This window comes from Delphinapterus leucas, chromosome 9 (genome assembly GCF_059928025.1).
Source record: "Delphinapterus leucas isolate spDelLeu-1000000601 "Yukka" chromosome 9, BTC_Dleu_Yukka2, whole genome shotgun sequence".
Classification (NCBI taxonomy): Eukaryota; Metazoa; Chordata; class Mammalia; order Artiodactyla; family Monodontidae; genus Delphinapterus; species Delphinapterus leucas.
The window spans coordinates 176,430-195,418 of record NC_143137.1 but is presented as its reverse complement, the minus strand read 5'-3'; the positions used below and the strand labels follow the sequence as shown (position 1 = coordinate 195,418).

At 44.6% G+C, this 18,989-nt stretch overlaps 1 protein-coding gene across 3 annotated transcripts in view; it reads right to left on the bottom strand.

Annotated features, from left to right (window-relative positions):
* VIPR2 (vasoactive intestinal peptide receptor 2) overlaps positions 1-18,989 on the bottom strand; it is a 68,589-nt gene that overhangs the window by 11,153 nt on the left and 38,447 nt on the right. For all 3 annotated transcript variants that reach the window (XM_022576220.3, XM_022576209.3, XM_022576200.3), the window contains 2 exons: positions 10,990-11,087; positions 565-706 (listed from right to left, as the gene is read on the bottom strand). In XM_022576220.3, coding sequence (XP_022431928.1) covers positions 565-706; positions 10,990-11,087 — 240 coding nt within the window. The remainder of the gene's footprint in view (positions 1-564; positions 707-10,989; positions 11,088-18,989) is intronic.

The window sequence follows — 18,989 nt, the reverse complement described above, 5'->3', positions numbered from 1 at the left end:
CCTTAAAGGCCCACTAATGTCCACCACAAGCCAAGCCTGCACTGCAGAAACTAACAATTAAGGTGATTCATCCTCTTGCAAAGAGCTGGGCCCGTGGGTCACGGGCGCACTGCGCTCCCAGCTGCGGGGGACGCACTCACCACGCAGGTGATTTCCACCCAGCAGTCAGGGGAAGTATCTACTGCTCAGAATCCCGGACATGTGCGGAGAAAATAGCGTCGTGCGTGCCCACCCGTGCCAGGAACATCCGGCTCGAGCTGCCGCTGGTGCTTTGGAGCAGCGGCCTCTTGGGAGGCCGGCTCTGCCTGAGGTCAGCACTCCGGCTGTGACCTCCCACCGGGCAGTGCCCACGTGCCCACCTTGTGTCTCTGGCCACCGTGGGCCTGCTCCGAGCTCAGGCCCGCTCCCGCGCTCTGACGGGGACCACCGGCTCTGGGACTTCTTCCCGATGCCAAGTGGGAATGGAGTAAAGGGATGGGCGGTGGGGAGGGAGGTCGGTGGGGCTGGAGTTCACACAGGCAGCCGCCCCCCATGAGAGGACCCCGCCCACAGGGACAGCCTTACCCAGGAGGACGGCTGGTCAGGGCAGTGCAGAGTCCCTGAGCTGGAGTACAGAACGTCGTCCTTGACCAACACCGAGATGGCCCGCAGGATGAAGGAGAGGAACAGGTTCAGGTGGATGTAGTTCCTGGTGCAATGCAGCTTTCTGCGGAGGGGGGAGGCGGTGGTGGGAGGGGAGAGGGGAGTAGAATGGTGGGGAGAGGGTGATGGGGGAGAGGGCGAGGCATGGATGGGGACAGAAGGGAATTGGAGGGGAATTGGAGGGGGATGGGAAGGGAGAGGAAATAGATAATCAAACACTGATTTGGGGCACACTTTCATAGCTGCCTGTGTGGCTTTAATCTTAAGGCTTCTTTTTTTATGGAAGTTAATCATTTATTTAACTATTCCGTATTGTATATTTAAGATGTTTACAGCTTTGCATTATGATAAATATTTTTGTGCATAAACCTTTTCCCTTATTTCTGACTTAGCGCCTTAGATCAGAGTCCTAGAAACAGGAGTTCAGCATAAAAGTATAAAGCAAAGCCGTGCTCAGTCGAGCCTGCAGTGGCATGCCCCCACTTCACAGATGTGCAGACCACCCATCTTTGCAGCAAATTTCCGGCAAGACCCACATCAAAGGACCTGTCTCTGAACTTAACTTTATGTGATATTTTGCTTCTCTAAAAAATGCTCAGAACATTTTGCTTATAGTTATTTTACAACACTTAAATTCTGCTTTGGAGAAGACTTAATTGGATATTTGCTTTAACTCTGACTTTTAATTGTTTGGAGTCTTTGAGAAACAAGCTGTTCCACACAGATGCACTTCCAACGTTGTTAAACATTAACTCTTTAGGGTTAAGTAAAGTTTACAATTTTTGAAGAACATTAAAAAATGTATACTAAAATAGACTTCCACCTGTGGCTACGAAGGGAAGCTTATCTGACTTCCCTCCCACTAGGGGGTCAATGTGATTTAAAAAATTATCTACTTGGAGAGCAGCGGAAGCAGCTAGGACTCGAAGGACAGGGTGCTGGTGAGGAGGGAGGCACTGAGGCTCTTTGGGCACCCACCTCCTCTCGTCTCCTGGGCTGTTGGTTAACCTATGTCTCAGGGCACAGCAGCCAATTAGAGAACAGGGGCCCAGAGCTTATAACATCGTCACTGGACGGAATGGACAACAAAGGAAGTTAAGGGCTTTCAAGTTAACAGATTCCAGGAGCAATGATTCTGGAGAAAAGGAAAACACAGAGAGCCCAAAATTCAGCACGCAGTTATCTACTGAGGTTTTCCTTTCCTTTTTCCATTTCCTAAGGTGTTCATGTGTTGGATGAGTAGAAAGATTCCCAGGCCTTCATCTGAAACCCCTAAAAGGCTATGACGTAGGAATAATGACAAAACAGCCTTCACAGAGCCTGAAATACAGCCTCAAGTCAACTCAATCCCTGCCTGGCTCAGGCTGGTCTGCCCATCTTGCTAGAAAAATTAAATCCTCTCTGTAGTAAGAGATCATCTAAAGTCTCTACAATTTAATTATATATAATTTCAATAAATTAATAAGTATGCTATAAACAGTACCAAGTGATCAAATACAGTTAAAAAGGAAAAAACAAAAACAAAAATAAACAGAGAACAGAAGGAGATCCAGGCACTGGCATTTTAAGACATGGACTGTAAAATTACTCTGATTAATATAGCCAAGAAAGTTGGTGAAGATATGGAGAACCTTATTAGAGGATGGAATTAATTGTAAAAATCAAATGGAAAATTGAAAACTTAAAAAATAACCCTGAAATAAAGAATTAAATAGCTGGGTCTAACATTAGAGTAGACACTGTAAATCAGAGTATTATAAGTTGGAAAATAGATCAGTAGAATATGTCTAGACGAAAATAGAGAGAAACAAAATAATGTAAAATATAAAGAAATAGGAAATATATGGGAAATGATGAAAATGTTAAACATACTTGAAAATGGAGCTTCAGAAGGAGAGGAGAGAGGATAAAGTAGAAGCAATATTTGAAGAGATACTAGCCAAGAATTTTTGAAATTGATAAAATACAATAACAGATTAAAGAAATTCCACTAACTCCAAGAAGGAGGATTACAAAGAAAACCACACTAAAGCCCATGATAGTATAACTGCTAAAAACCAAAGACAAAGAAAAAAGTCTTCAAAGCACCCAGAGAAAGACTCATCCTTCAGTGGAATAATGGTGAGACTGGCAGCTGACTTTTTCAAAAGAACTAATGATGCACATCTTTAATGTGAGGAAAGAAAACAACTGCCAACAAAAAATTCAATACTATCAAGAATATCCTCAAAAATGAAGGCAGGGCTTCCCTGGTGGCGCAGCAGTCGGGAGTCCGCCTGCCGATGCAGGGGACGCGGGTTCGTGCCCTGGTCCGGGAAGGTCCCACAGGCCGCGGAGCGGCTGGGCCCGTGAGCCATGGCCGCTGAACCTGCGCGTCCGGAGCCTGTGCTCCGCAACGGGAGAGGCCACAGCAATGAGAGGCCCGTGTATCGCAAAAAAAAAAAAAAAAAAAAGGCAAAATTAAGATGATCTCAGGCAATCAAAAATCATGAGAATTCACTCCTGGGAGGCCTGTGCCGAAGGAAACACTAAAAGGAGATCTTCAGGCAGGAGGAAAATGATCCTGGATGGAAACATGAAAATTGAAGGAGGAATGAAGAGCACCAGGACAGACAGACAGGCAACTGTAAATAAACACTGACTTCCAGACAACAACCGTAATCATGCCTTGTGGTACTTGTAAAATGCTGTGAAGTCTTGAGTTGACTGGGAAGCAGTAAAAATAGGAACTGGAGGTTAACACCTATGAGACAAGGATGCATGTTGTTAATATGGGGTGAAAACCAGAAGAAGAATAATAGAATATATAACTAACAATCTGAAAGGGGAAAATTGGAATAATAAAAATACTTGACAATTTAAAAAGAAACACGAAGTGAGTGCAGGAGCAATGAAGCAGCTGAGACAATTGAAAGCAAAGAGATAGAAGATGGATTGAAACTCCAAGTTGTCAGTAACTAGTCTAAATGTGAGTGTAAAATACTGTATGTAAAAATAAAAATAGACTGGAAATAAAAAGCAAATCTCAATTAAATGGAGCTTGTAAAAAAAAATAAATGGAGCTTGTAAAACACTCAAATTAAATATAAAACAGGGAAGTTCAAAGTAAAAGCACAGAAAATATATCTTGCAAATATCAAATAAAAGAAAGCTAATATAACTACATTAATATAAAAGTAGATTTTTTTTAAAATCAAGGGACATTACTAAACGTGGACAGTTTAATAGGAAAATAAAACATTAAATGGGTATGCCCCAATAACATAACCTTAAAATATATAAAGCAAACAGTGAAAGAAATAAAAGAAGAAATAGACAAGTCCACAATTACAGTTGGAAACTTAAATACATGTCTGTCAGTAACTGATAGAACAAGTAGTTAAAACAAACAGTAAAATTTAGAATATTTAAATAACATGATCGACAAAATTATGTAAATGACATGTAGCATACAAACCAATAACTGTGGAAATTATATTGTCTTCAAATGAAAATGAAACTTTTACTAAAACAGACCACATTCTGAGTCATAAATCAAGTCTCAACAAATTGTAGAGGATTTAATTCATGTGGTATGCTCTCCGATTACCATGAATTAAGCCAGATTACCATGAATTAAGCCACAATCCAACTTGTTACTAATTTTCTATTCAGCTTAGAAATTAATCTATAGTTTTCTGTAGCCTATGAGTTAAAAAATAATTTAAAAAAAGAGTTTAGAAAAATTAGAACTCAATGATAATGGAAAACACATATTTAAATGTAAAAGATGGAACTAAAGCAGGTCTGAGAGGGAAATGCGTAGGTATAAATAAACGCATTTTAAACAAAGGAAGGCTGAACATACACCTAACTTAAGAAGCTAGAAAACGCATACCAAATAGAAACCAGAGAACGCAGAAGGAAGGAAACAATAAAGGTAAGAGCACAAGTCAGTAAATTAATAAATAAGCATACAGGGGAGAAAATTAAAGTCCAAAGTTGGTTCTTGGAAAACACTGATAAAACTGATAAAGCTTTATACAGTAAGATTCATCAAGATACAAAGAAGGAAAATAAAAATGACCAATACCAGGAATGAGAAAGGAGATATAAGTATAGCTCTTACATAAGTGAAAAATATAATAAGAGATATAGAAATGTAGGTGAAATGAACAGATTCCTTGAAAAATACAACGTATAACTAACATAGGAGAGACAGAGAATCTGAATTGTCATATGTCTGTTTTAAAAACTTGAACCTTAAGAGAAAACCTTCCCACATGACAACTCTCCGCCCAGATGGCTTCACTGGTGAATTCCACAAACGCTACGGAAGAAATAGCACCTTATCTAACCCACGCTATTCCACAGAATAGGAAAGGGGGGCACTTTCTTATTCACCTATGGACCAGCACAACTGTCATATCAAAGCCTATCTTACGAGAAAGGAAAATTATATCAAATTCATGACTGTAGACACAAAAATCCTCAACAAGACACTCGTAAACTAAACCCAGTTATATAGTAAAAGGATAATATATCACAACCAACTAGGGTTAATTTTAGGAACGAAAGGTAGATTTAATATCAGAAAATCTACTTATGTATTTTTTCACATTAAATGAACAAATGATAAAAACCATCTGCTCATCTCAATATACGCAGAAAAATCATCATAAATTCGGCATCCATTTGTGATTAAAAACTCAGAAAACTGGGAATTGAAAGGAATGCTCTTAATCTGGTAAAGAGTACCTTCAAAGTGTCTGCAGCAAACGTCACGCTTACAAGTGAAATATTGAGAACTTTCACTCTGAGCTCAAAAATAAGAAAAGGTAGTCCTCTGTCATCACTTCTATTCACACTGTGCTTCACAGAAACTTGAGTTGCATATAAGAAGAATCCAGATGAGTTTACAGAATAATTATAAAATTCATAAATAAGTTTGGCAAGTCTGCTGAAGCAAGATCAATATATCAATGTCAATTCCTTTTCTAAACGTTATGTGTACACAAATATATACAACAGCATAAACAAATACCTCAGCATGACCATCAAAAGACGTCCATGATGTTTACTCAGAGAACCACAGAATATTATTGAAAGAAATTAAGAAGGCCCAAACCAATGGAAGGATCTACTATAATCACTGGTTGGATGATTAAAAACTGTAAAGATGTCCAGTCTATCCAGGCTGATCTACGGATTCAATGCAATCCAAGATGAAATCCCAGGAGAGTTTTTTTAATGGCTACTGACAAGCTGATTAAAACAATTCACACGTAAGTGCAGATGACCAACCTCTTCCTAGTGAGAAAGAAGAGCTGACAGATTTACACTGCTGGAAGTCAGGGCTTATTATAAAGGCACAGCAACAACAGCAATGTAAAAACGGCACGTGATAGATAAAGAGGGAAATAGGACAGAGCAGGGCATCCAGTCCCTTGATACACAGTCACAAAGATGCCTTTGCAACGCACTGGCACAGGTGGGCTTTCCAGGTAATGGTCCTGGAGAAACTGAATACAGAGAAAGCGAATGAACCTTAACCCCTACCTCACACCATACACAAAAATAAATCACCAGTGGATCATAAACCTATACATGAGAAGTTAAAATAATAAAAATTTCTAGATGATAACAAAGAAGAACATGCCAGAGATATTTTAAACAGGCTCAGGAAGCTCTGACTATAAAGACAGATGGTCAATAGGCTTCATTAAAATGAAGAACTTTTGCTGATCAAAAGACTCATTAGGGGGGTGTAAAGTCGAACCACAGTGCTAGAGATAAAGTCTGTGATACCCATATCTGACGAAAGGCTGCTCTTACAGGACTCCTAAAAATTAACTTAAAAAAAGAGAGACAGCTGAATAGAAAAATGAGCAAACACTTGAAATGGTCCTGCAGAAAAAAAAGTTTCCAAACACATTATATCATTATTCACCAGGGAAATGCATATTAAAAACACAATTCTATATTATTATAGACAATGGGGGTGGGAGGTGGAGTGGAAGGAATCTCCGCAAGGCAGGTGAGCATGTGCAGTACCTGGAGAGACTACACCTGTGCATGGCCTATGACAGGAGAGACATATAAACGTAAAATAAATGTGAATATAAGTGTGCACACACACACACGCACATCTGAAGAACTGTGTACGTGCGTGCAGGAGAGAACTCACAAGAATGTCCACAGCAGCCCTGCTTGTGGTCGCCCCAAACCGAGAGGCACCCACGTCTCCGTGGACACTGAACGAAGAAATGAGTTGTGTTATCTTCACACAGCAATAAAAAAGAACAGGATAACCGCACGCAACAATTCGGATGAACCTCCCTGCAAAACGCTGAACTGGGGAGACTGGGGCGTTCCTTCTGTAAGATTCTAAAATAGGCAAAACTCTGAATAGCGGTCACCTTCTGGGAAGTGGGTGGTGACGGACACGCAGCGGCCTGGAGATCGGCTCCTGGTGCTAACCGTGCTGGATGGCGACCTGGGCGCTGTGCTCCCTGGGGACAAGCATCACGCTGCATGTGGAGCCCTGCCCACGTCCCTGCATGCACACTTTACTCAGAAAAGTCTATTTCTGTGTATTCAGCATGACCCCGGACCTCGGTAATGACGACATTAAATACGACACAGGAGCAGTTCTGAAGCTCAGTGACCCTGCGCTATGGTCCGACGGCTGCAGGCTCGACGCTGCCTCGGCCTCGTGTGCTCCTCGTGCTGGGAGCTCTCATCTCTCCCAACCCTTTTCTTTCTTTTCTTCTTTTCTCCACTCCTCTTCCCTTTCCCTCTCCCCATGTCTCTCCACTGAGTGGGGCTGGGGTTCGTTGCTGTCCCCCAGGTGAGCACAGCCCCTCCAGGTCAGCAAGCTGTCCAAACGAGTCATGTTGCCGGGTCTCTCAGCGACGCCTTCACCACACATTTAAAGTTTCACTTCCAGGTACAGATCTAACGGATGATGGATGTAACTGAAAGTGTGTCTCCAGATGAGCCAGGCTGGAATCCGCCCCCTGATGGTGGCATGAATGGACTCCCGAAGGCGAACGGGGTGAAGGTGGTGGTGGATTGGGGCCCTGCGCTCATCCGCTCAGCAGCCTGGGACACATGGCACCTCCGAGGCCTCCTCCTCTAACTGGTAAAGCTGGGACGTGACAGCACTTACCTGGTGGAGGTGTCGTAAGGACCAAATTAACAAGCCCCTATGGAATGCATGGTACAGTGTGTTAGCGATTACTGCGGCTGTTCCTGGGGCTGTGAGGACCGGGGCTGCCTCGTCAGCGCCTGGACCACGGGCCGCACTCGAGGATGCCAGCAACAGTGACCACCCATGACTCCCACACAGAACTAGGCCCCGCGTTTGATACCCAAGTCTGCATGCCCTTCGGGAAAGAAAGAGATGAAGAAATGAGATGTTCCATTTCTCCACTGTAAAGTAAGAACCTAAGTGTCCATTGACAAATGAATGGATAAAGGTGTGGCACATATATACAATGGAATATTACTCAACCATAAAAAGACACGAAATTGAGTTGTTTGTAGTGAGGTGGATGGACCTAGAGTCTGTCATACAGAGTGAAGTAAGTCAGAAAGAGAAAAACAAACACTGTATGGAACCTAAAAAAAAAAAAAAGCTTCTGATGAAACTAGGGGCAGGACAGGAATAAAGACACAGACCTAGAGAATGGACTTGAGGACGCGGGGAGGGGTAAGGGTAAGCTGGGATGAAGTGAGAGAGTGGCATGGACATATATACACTACCAAATGTGAAATAGATAGCTAGTGGGAAGCAGCTGCATAGCACAGGAAGATCAGCTCAGTGCTTTGTGACCACCTAGATGGGTGTAGAGAGGGTGGGAGGGAGATGCAAGAGGGAGGAGATATGGGGATATATGTATATGTATGGCTGATTCACTTTGTTATACAGCAGAAACCAACACACCATTGTAAAGCAATTATACTCCAATAAAGATGTTTAAAAAAAAAAAGAACATGGTTGCTTGATGCTTTTGTAGCTTATGGGCTATATTTTGGAGAATAAATGTTCGGTGACTGCAAAGAATTCTGTTTCCTGGGTGTAATCACCATGACAATGGAGCGTGTTATTTGTATAACATGGATTTTAGAATTAACTCAGTCTCTCAGCTCTCCAGGGAGGTGGCATCAGCAGACGGAAGTGGGAAGGGTGCCCGAGTTGAAGGCAGAGCCTGGGATTGTACTCCATCCCTGGGCTCTGGGCACTTTTTCCTGGGATCATTACACACTGAACCAGCAGAATGACAGCCAATGCAGACACGTCCTTTTTCTAACTAAGAAGTGTCACCTGCAGCTGAAGAATGATGTCCATGTAAAGAAGACTGTGATATGCATAAAAGCATTTGAGACTCTCTTAATGGATCATGACCGTATTTGCAATAATTCCAGAATGCTATTGCTGGCTAGTTGTTAAATACATCATGAAGTGCAAACCTGAGGGAAATTGCTGTGTCAAGAATATGGATTGCTCAACATGGGAGCTCCTTAATAACAAACTGAAAATTTTCTAATTCGAGTTACCCTGTGCTGGCTTACCTCCCTAAATGTTTCCTTTCTTTTTTATATTTAACAATTTCAAGATTTAAAAATGTACAATAAAATGCAGAAGATAGCAGAACAAATATTAATATAATACCAGTGTTTTTTTAAGAACTTTTTTTATCATATAAAATGTTATAGGTCTTCCCCACACTTTTCAAAGTGCAGTTCTGGTTTAAAGGCATTGCCTCATTCTTTCTGAGAATTATCAACTACCTCACACAGCCGAGATGCCTGAAACTAGAGGAGCACCACTTAACGTCTGCTGAGATCTCCGCTACCTGCTCCATCACCTCCACTCACTCAGTTTTCTTCCAAGTATGGACCTCCTAATGTTCTAAAAACACTCCATTTGTTATATCACTGATTTTATATGAAGACCGGCTAACATTTGAACTATATTTTAGCAAAAGGAAATAAGATATGTGGTGTGTGGGAGGAAAATAAAAGTGGAGTTGGTGTTGCCAAGAGAACCTCCAGATGGAGCCTGAGGCCACCACGTCTCAGCCAGACGGGATCTGAGCTCTGACCACTCACTGTCCTGACGAGGCGTCCAGAAGGTCTGCACAGTGTTCCAGAAACTCAGATACATATCAGACCCCACCCCCTGAACAACTTGTGACAGCCTGTCCCTTAAGGACAATATTTCCTTTTGCATTAGAGCCAATCCTAACTCTTGCCAGACAACTTTAACAACCTGTGGCTTTTGCCTTTACAAGCCCCGACTCCTTCTCTTCCCTGGAACCCTCTCAGCTTTACCTGAGCCTGTGTTTCTCGAATTGCAATTCCTGAGACCCCAAATAATGCTCTCTGTTCTCTACAGATTATTTTTTGACAGGTGATCAAAACCCTGTTAAAATAAGCTGGATATCACCCATTTTACTTAAGGCTAGTGATGCTTAAGACAGATTTAATCCTAAAAACTAGAACCTTTTCCCAGATAGAAGCATCGACCTCCATCCTTGAACCCTGACCACCAGCCACACAACGTCTGTCATTAACTCCCAGAGACCTAGCACAGACCTAGGAGGGTCCAGGAGCAGGGGAAAAACAGGCGCCATTCAGAGAGCACCTCCCACATGCCATGTAGGCTCCATCAGCCTCCATGTAGACGCACAGAGAGGTTAAGCAATTTGTCCAAGGTCACACAGCTGCTAAGAGACTGACCCAGGATTTGAACCTGTCCTCATGCTCCTGAACAAATGACAGTGTCTCTTAACACAGCACCCACTGTGAGGCCCAGATGTGGGTGCTTCTGAGTGGGAGGGGAAGGCCAGGGTGCCTCTGTATTTTCAAAGCATTTGCATATTGCTGTTTAGTAAATAACAGTTGAGTTGCATTCTTTTTTTTTGCGGTACGCGGTCCTCTCACTGTTGCGGCCTCCCCCGTTGCGGAGCACAGGCTTCAGACGCACAGGCTCAGCGGCCATGGCTCACGGGCCCAGCCGCTCCGCGGCATGTGGGATCTTCCCGGACCGGGGCACGAACCCGTGTCCCCTGCATCGGCAGGCAGACTCCCAACCACTGCGCCACCAGGGAAGCCCCTGAACTGCATTCTTATCCATGGTCAGTACTGTCTCCTCATATGAGCAATGCAGAGTATTTAAATACAAATGTCAACATTAGCATCATATTTCATGCTGGCATTTTCCCAGGGAGTTTGGTTGGCTCAGCACAGAGGAGGACTTGGAGCTAGTGGTTTCTGCCCTCCTCTGATGGGCCTAGACGGCTTAAATGGATGATTTCCTGTCTCACGTTTTTGGCAGGATTGCTCATTTCTGCCACTTACCTGAAGAGGCAAAGAATTATGCTTCCGGTTGTAAGGGAAATCAGAGAGACACTGTAGCCCAGGGTGTAAATGGCCTTCACCAGAATATAAAACGTGATCTGAAAGAGAGGAAAGTGCATCTGTAAGCTGCTGGTGGCCGGCATTGGACAACGGGCCGGGTTCCTGATCCCACCGTGCGTTCCCTTCAGGTCGGGCTATGGGCTGCTGATGCTGGAACCCACGAGGCAGCCTTGTCTTGGAGTTCCACCTCCATCCTGAGCCCAAAATGGCACTCTAAAACACCAACCTGTTCCCCTATAATTCATTGTGAACAACCTGGGATGGTTTCCATAAAGCAAACCTGCATGGAGGGAGCCGCCTGGGGAAGCAAAGGAAGCAAGGACGTGGGGACCACATTCGGAGGAGGCCTCGAGGCGCCGCCCCGAAGCAGCAGGTTGGACGCGCTCAGCCTTCCGGGTGGGAGAGAGGAAAACCACTGAGCCCGTCTTAACCTCCAGGAGCGAGCAGCCCGCTGAGGTGGGCGCTGGCCCAGCCCTGCGGTCTTCCCCGAGGCCACCCTGCCAGCTCCCGCTAGAACCAAGCGGGTCTGGACCAGGAAGACACCGCCCTACGTAGGGGCTGCCGCCTGCCTCCCGCAGGGTGCGTTCTTCCGCCCCCAGTGAATTCCTGGTGTGATCTGTGTCTTAAGGCAGTGAAGACTGCGGAGCCAAGTGTGAAGAAACAGCAAATCCTGCCTCGAGCGACCCCGTCTGAGGCCTCGCAGGTCGGCGCGTGGGATTTGTCGCTTCGTGGCTTCCAGCCTGCAGGGCAGAAAGCAGAGGGCGAGCTGGGCTTCTGAACCGTCCTTGGAAACCCTGATTTCAGGTTCTGTCCCTCTCCTGTTCGCCTCCTGACGCAGGATTACAGGCAGGACTGGGGTGTTTGGGGCAGCTGCCACCGCGTCACCTGTGGCAACAGTTCAGGTTAAACAGTTGGAAAATGAAATTATTTCAAACCCACTGAAAGCACAGAAAACAACGTGATGACCGCACACGCACCTGCAGACAGACGCCAGAACCTAACCGGCAATTGAGTAAAACTGCGGGGGGCCCGCTGCCGACCCCGAGGCTTGACCCCGCCCCCCCGTGAGCCTTTACACCTTCACGCGTGTGTCTGCGCTGCTTGCTGTCCTGCGCCGCTTCCGCCTGTTTTTAGCTGCCCGCCCTTTAGTATTGCTTTACATTGTCTTTGCTGGGTTTCCCCATGTTTACCTTTTTTTCTTACATTTTTCTTGATTCTCAGTTCTTCCTTCTGGTTTCTTCTTTCCCCTGAAGCACACTCCCTACGCACGTTTAGTGGGGGTCTGCTGGTTGTGGACCCATCGGGTTTTGTTTCTCTTTCAATTCTGAGCAGCAGCTCAGCGGGTGGGTTCTGGGTACGGACGAGGCCCCCACTTGGGAGGCGGCTGCGTCCGCGCAGTCTGTCTTTAAGATTCTCCGCAATTTGGTGTGTTCTAGTTTCATCACAGTGGCCTGGCTGTGCATTTTCTTTTATTCACGGTGCTTGCGGTGGTCGGGGTCTCCGTTTCTCCTGCTGAGACTGTGATCAGATTGATGCTGGGCCACCACCTGATGCCCAGAAACTGCTCTATTTCCCATCCCCTCGTCCCTCTGCTGCATCCGGGCAGTTTCTTTGGATCTACCTTCCCTGTTCCAGAATTCTCTTTTCATCTGTATCTGATTTGCTGTTTGATATACCTACTTGATTTTCATTTTTTTAAATTAAGGTTGATTTACAATGTTGTGTTAGTTTCAGGTGTACAGCAAAGTGATTCAGTTATATATGTGTGTGTGTGTGTGTGTGTGTACACACACACACACACACGTATATTTTCTTTTTCAGATGCTTTCCCATTATAGGTTATTATAAGATACAGAATATAGTTCCCTGTGCTACACAGTAGGATCTTGTTTATCTATTTTACATATAGCAGTGTGCATATCTTAGTCCCAAACTCCTAATTTATCCCTCCCCCACTTTGCCCTTTGGTAACCATAAGTTTGTTTCCTATGTCTGCGAGTCTGTTTCTGTTTTGTAAATAAGTTCATCTGTATCATATTTTATATTCCACATATAAGTGATATCATACGATATTTGTCTTTCTCTGTCTGATTTACTTCACTTAGTATGAGAATCTCTAGGTCCATCCATGTTGCTGCAAATGGCATTATTTCATTCTTTTTATGGCTGAGTAATATTCCATTGTATATATGTACCACATCTTCTTGATCCATTCATCTGTCGATGGACATTTAGGTTGCTTCCATGTCCTGGCTATTGTAAACAGTGCTGCTATGAACATAGGGGTGCATGTATCTTTTCAAATTATAGTTTTCTTTGGATATATGCCCAGGAGTGGGATTGCTGGATTGTATGGTAATTCTATTTTTAGTTTTTTAAGGAACCTCCATACTGTTTACCATAGTGGCTGTATCAATTTACATTCCTACCAACAGCGTAGGAGGGCTCCCTTTTCTCCACACCTTCTCTAGCATTTATTATTTGTAGATTTTTTTTTAATGATGACCATTCTGACCAGTGTGAGGTGATACCTCATTGTAGTTTTGATTTGCATTTCTTTGATAATTAGCAATGTTGAGCATATTTTCATACGCCTATTGGCCATCTGTATGTCTTCGTCGGAGAAATGTCTATTTAGGTCTTCTGCCCGTTTTTTTTTTTTAATTAATTAATTAATTAATTTTTGGCTATGTTGGGTCTTCATTGCTGCGCATGGGCTTCCTCTAGTTGTGGCGAGCAGGGGCTACTCTTTGTTGTGATGTACGGGCTTCTCATTGTGGTGGCTTCTCTTGTTGTGGAGCATGGGCTCTAGGCACGTGGGCTTCAGTAGCTGTGGCACAGGGGCTCAGTAGTTGTGGCTCATGAACTCTAGAGCATAGGATCAGTAGTTGTGGCACACGGGCTTAGTTACTCTGTGGCATGGGGGACCTTCCCGGACCAGGGCTCGAACCCATTTCCCCTGCATTGGCAGGCGGATTCTTAACCACTGTGCCACCAGGGAAGTCCCTGCCCATTTTTTGATTGGGTTGTTTGGAGTTTTTTTGTTGTTATTGAGTTGTATGAGCTGTTAGTATATTTTAGAAAGTAAGCCTTTGCTGGGCGCTTTTTTTGCAAATATTTGCTCCCATTCCGTAGGTTGTCTCTTCATTTTGTTTATGGTTTCCTTTGCTGTGCAAAAGTTTATAAACTTGAGTAAGTCCCACTCGTTTATTTTTGCTTTTATTTCTATTGCCTTGGGAGACTGACCTAAGAAAACACTGCTTTGATTTATGTGACAGAATGTTTTGCCTATGTTCTCTTCTAGGAGGTTTATGGTGTCCCGTCTTATATTTAAGTCTTTAAGCTATTTTGAGTTTATTTTTATGTATGGTGTGAGGGAGTGTTCTGACTTCATTGATTTACATGCAGCTGTCCAGCTTTCCCAACACTACTTGCTGAAGAGACTGTCTTTTCTCCGTTGTATATTCTTGCCTCCTTTACCGAAGATTAATTGACTGTAGGTGTGTGGGTTTATTTTTGTGCTCTCTGTTCTGTTTCATCGATCCATGTGTCTGTTTTTGTGCCAATACAATGCTGTTTTGATTACTGTAGCTTTGTAGCATCATCTGAAGTCTGGGAGGGTTATGCCTCCCCTTTGTGCTTTTTCCTCAAGATTGCTTTGGCAATTCTGGGTCTTTTATGCTTCCATATAATTTTTAGGGTTACTTGTTCTAGTTCTATGAAAAATGTCATGGGAAATTTGATAGGGATGGCATTAAATCTGTAGATTGCTTTGGGTAGTATGCCATTTCAACAATAATAATTCTTCCAATCCAAGAGTATGGGATAGCTTTCCATTTTTAAAATCATCTGTAATTTCCTTTATCAATGTTTTATAGTTTTCAGCATTTAAGTCTTTTAACTCCTTGGTCAGGCTTATTTCTCAGTATGTTTTTCTTTTTGATGCAATTTTTAAAGGGATCTTTTTTTTACTTTCCCTTTCCGATATTTCATTGTTACTGTAAAGAAATGCAACAGATTTCTGTATGTTTTAATTTTCTTTTTTTTTTTTAAGGTCTATTTTTTCCCCCAGATCAGGTACTTTTTAGAGTATCTCATTTTTGGTTATTTTCAATTTCCTCTTTTTTTAAAAAATAAATTTATTTATTTTGTTTTTATTTTTGGCTGTGTTGGGTCTTTGTCACTGTGCACAGGTTTTCTCTAGTTGTGGCGAGCAGGGGTTACTCTTTGTTGCAGTGCCTGGGCTTCTCATTGCAGTGGCTTCTCTTGTTGCAGAGCACAGGCTCTAGGTGTGTGGGCTTCAGCAGTTGTGGCTTGCAAGCTCAGCAGTTATGGCTCATGAGCTCTAGAGCACAGGCTCAGTAGTTGTGGTGCACGGGCTTAGTTGCTCCACGGCATGTGGGATCTTCCTGGACCAGAGCTTGAACCCGTGTCCCCTGCATTGGCAGGCAGATTCTTAACCACTGCGCCACCAGGGAAGCCCTAACAAAACATTTTAAACGCACTTATTTGTATTCTTTGCCAGATGAATCCATTGTCTCCAGTTTCGAGGATGTAATTTCACTGTTCGTCATCTGCTGACTGGTTCTTTGTGTAGTTTGTACATTTAGGTGTGAGCTCATCTTTGGGGTTGATCTATGGGAATTTGGGAGGCCTGGGCAAGGATTTTCTTCCAGAAGAACCCGTGTTTGCATCTGTCAGGCTCCCCAATGCTACCAGTTCAGGAACGCTCTACCTGGATGTCTCAGCTCAGAGTTTCCATACTGGGCAGCATAACAAGAAAACCCAACTTGGAGGAAGGCACACCTGTCGCGACAGATTCTCGGGAAAGCCTGGTAGATGGGAAGGAAGACACCTCAGCAGGGGAGCTGGCAAAGCAAACAAGTTAATCATGACCAGGAAAAGCCTGAGCCCATCAGCAGTGAACCAGGTGCAACTAAAATAATAAGAGAGCATTTTTGTTTGTTTTATAAAATTGGTGATAACTGAAAAAATATGAAACTGCTGGTGAAGGTATTAGCTAAATGGGCATCACATCTGTTCCTAGTGGAAACGTGCACTGGCACATTTTTTGGAAAGCCGTTTGACAGTATAATTAAAAAGATGAAAAATATCCTTGTCTTACTTCACATCCTTTAACCAGGAATTTGAGATTTGTGCACAGGTTTGTTTATTGATTAAAATAACGAGATATTAGACAAAACCTAATTTGTGAACAATTGAGTAAATTCAGCATATTCATAAAATAGAATATCACACTGCCCTTAAAAACCTTGTTTTCGAAGGATACTGACTGATTTAAGAAAATGTTCATGATATATTTTATAAAACAAAACAAGCAGAGTGTACGTTAAGTACAATGGTAATTTTGCAGTAAATACGTAAAAACGGGGAAGAGACGGGGGTGGTGTACTGCTCGTGTGCTCCTCTTGGAAGGTCCCCCCTTTCCTGCTCACACTAGTGCACGTGCGATCAGAGGGGCAGAAACGGGAACAAGTTACGCACGCACCACACGAGAACAGTCCGCTGTTCACGGGTTTGTAACAGGGCCTTCAGTCTTCAGTTCCTAGTAAAATTACTATCAAGTCCCTAAGGGGGAAAATACCTATTTTCTTTACCACCTGTAACATCCATAATCTGCACCACAAACTTCACAAAACAGAACTAAAGGCGCAAGTCCTTGGGGGAAACGCAGTGAGTCCAGGGCTCACTCTCCCCTCGTAACTTCTTTGAGATTAGAATGTGCTGCTCCCTGTCAGGGTGGGGAACTTATTTAAATGTTCCATTGTGATAATTTTTTGATACACAAAAGATTTATTCCAAATGTCTGGCGAATTTAATATTCATTTTTGACACTATCAGGATGATAGGATGACATCCTCCCAACACTCATTCTTATGAGCTTTATGAGTTTATAGAAGTCTTAGGACTAGACATCTATAAGGGCTTGTTTTCCTTAAGCTGACAAAAGGTGATCAAAGAACATGTAGGACACTCTGCAGTTTTTAACTCTTTTCTTTGTAAGTATTTTGGGCATCCACTATGCTTGAGGTCCATGAAAAGGAACCTGCCATCTCCTTTCTTATCCTAAATAAACATTCACTTTTATATTTAAGGTTGTATTCTTTTTCTTACAGAAAGTCCTCATACTGTTTAAGCGTGAGGCCCACAGGACGATTCCTGGGCTTGTGGCCTCACTCAGTGTGGAGAGCAGAAGACAACCTGGGTGGGGGGCACTTGCCCCCGAAGATGATTAAATGACAGGTGTCCACGAACACCGGTCCGCACTGGTGGGCCTGAGAATGTCGCCAGTGGGACGCCCGAGGGGCAGCCGGGGGACACATTTCCAGGGCTTCGGCATGAGCCCCCCACTGACACCGGATGCACACGTACCAGGATTCCTGTCACCGCAAGGTTTTACCAGGGAAGATGTTCTCAAACAGTCACACGTTACAATCGCAAGTTTGAGACTGGATTTACTTGTAAAAAAGTAGTTGAATATGTGTCGCCATCATCACATGATCCGGCAGCGAGGAAAACAGGTCAGGAATGCTCCCCTGTCTCAGCGCTTCTGAGGGGCCTGCGGTGGGCAAACACAGGACCCGCCACTCTGAGCCTTCCGTTGGGGGTCCTGCCTGGGAGGAGATGGCGGCCCTTACCCACTGGCTGTCACCCAGGGTGGCTTCCTAGTCCCCAGCAAGTGTGTGGGACCGGGTGACGTGCAAGTCGTCTTCCAGCTCTAACTTTCCATAATCATACATCGCCCTGGAGCTACACGCATAGCCCTCCTCAAGGAACACTGCGGGCCGGCCAGTGTTTCCAAACACTGAGTCATAACTAGGCGACTGAAGCCTTCGCTTGCCTGGGCCAGGCCTGGTTTATGTCTGCTGTCCCGGAGTGACTATTAATAGCTCCCCTTTTTCTCTTGAGAGGCCAGGTTTGGCTGACCTTTTATACGATGACCCTATTTATAACTCAGTAGTGGGCCATGCAATCAATTTCCTAGGTAACAACCAACATTTAAAGAAGGTAGCACAGAAAATGTGGCTTTGTGAAATGTTTGTGTTGGGTCACAGTGTGAAATGCATTTCTAACTGTGGATTTTAGTTTAAAAAAGTTGAAAGCCCCTTGGCTAGACCAGAGGTTCCTGATTCAGGAAACTTTCTGATTAGAACCTTGCCTGGCCCGACGCCTCACTCTTCGGCTGACATGAAACACCCTGACGTGTCCTCTTCTGAACCTGCTGATGCCACGTGCATCACTGTCTGGGAAACAGTGGCTCCTCCCAGACCTTTTAGTAACGATTAACCTTCGCACGAAGGGCCGAGGGAACGCGAGTGAAACCACCATTGCTCCCCGGCATCTGTCTAAGGACGGGTCCCCCTGGAACAGCAGGCACAGCCCCTGTCTCCAGGGTATGTAGGTCTTGTTGGGTAAATAAGACCAACACAGACCCCGAAAAATGCTGACCCGCGTTTCTTACTCTGAACTCAGAGCGAGTGGCTGAGGCATGAGCAGGGGCACCTAGTAGCTGAAGGGCAGCATGGATGGGCGGGTGGCCCGGAGGAGATGTGCCAAGTGCTGGGGACCCGGGCAACGTCGCTGGCCGGTGCGGCAGGGTCGTCTGGGCTCTCCGTGGAGACATTAGTCACGGGTGATGCTCACTCTGCTTCTCCCCGGCTCCCTGGCTTCCCAGGGCAGCACCTCAGCTCTGCTTCCTTGGCCAGGTCTTTGGGCTCCTCCGAGAAGGCGCTGCAGGGGCCCACACACGCCATGTCCTGTGTGGCAGCAGGCAGAGGGCCGAGCGGGCAGCGTCTGCTTCACTCAGCAGAGCGTGCCGAGTGGAGCGGCCAGTCCGGGGCCTTTTCTCGTGGCGGCTTTGGAGCAGGGCTGCGGAAGGACCTCGGAGCCCCTGGACCAGCAGCCTTCGCCAGGGCCAA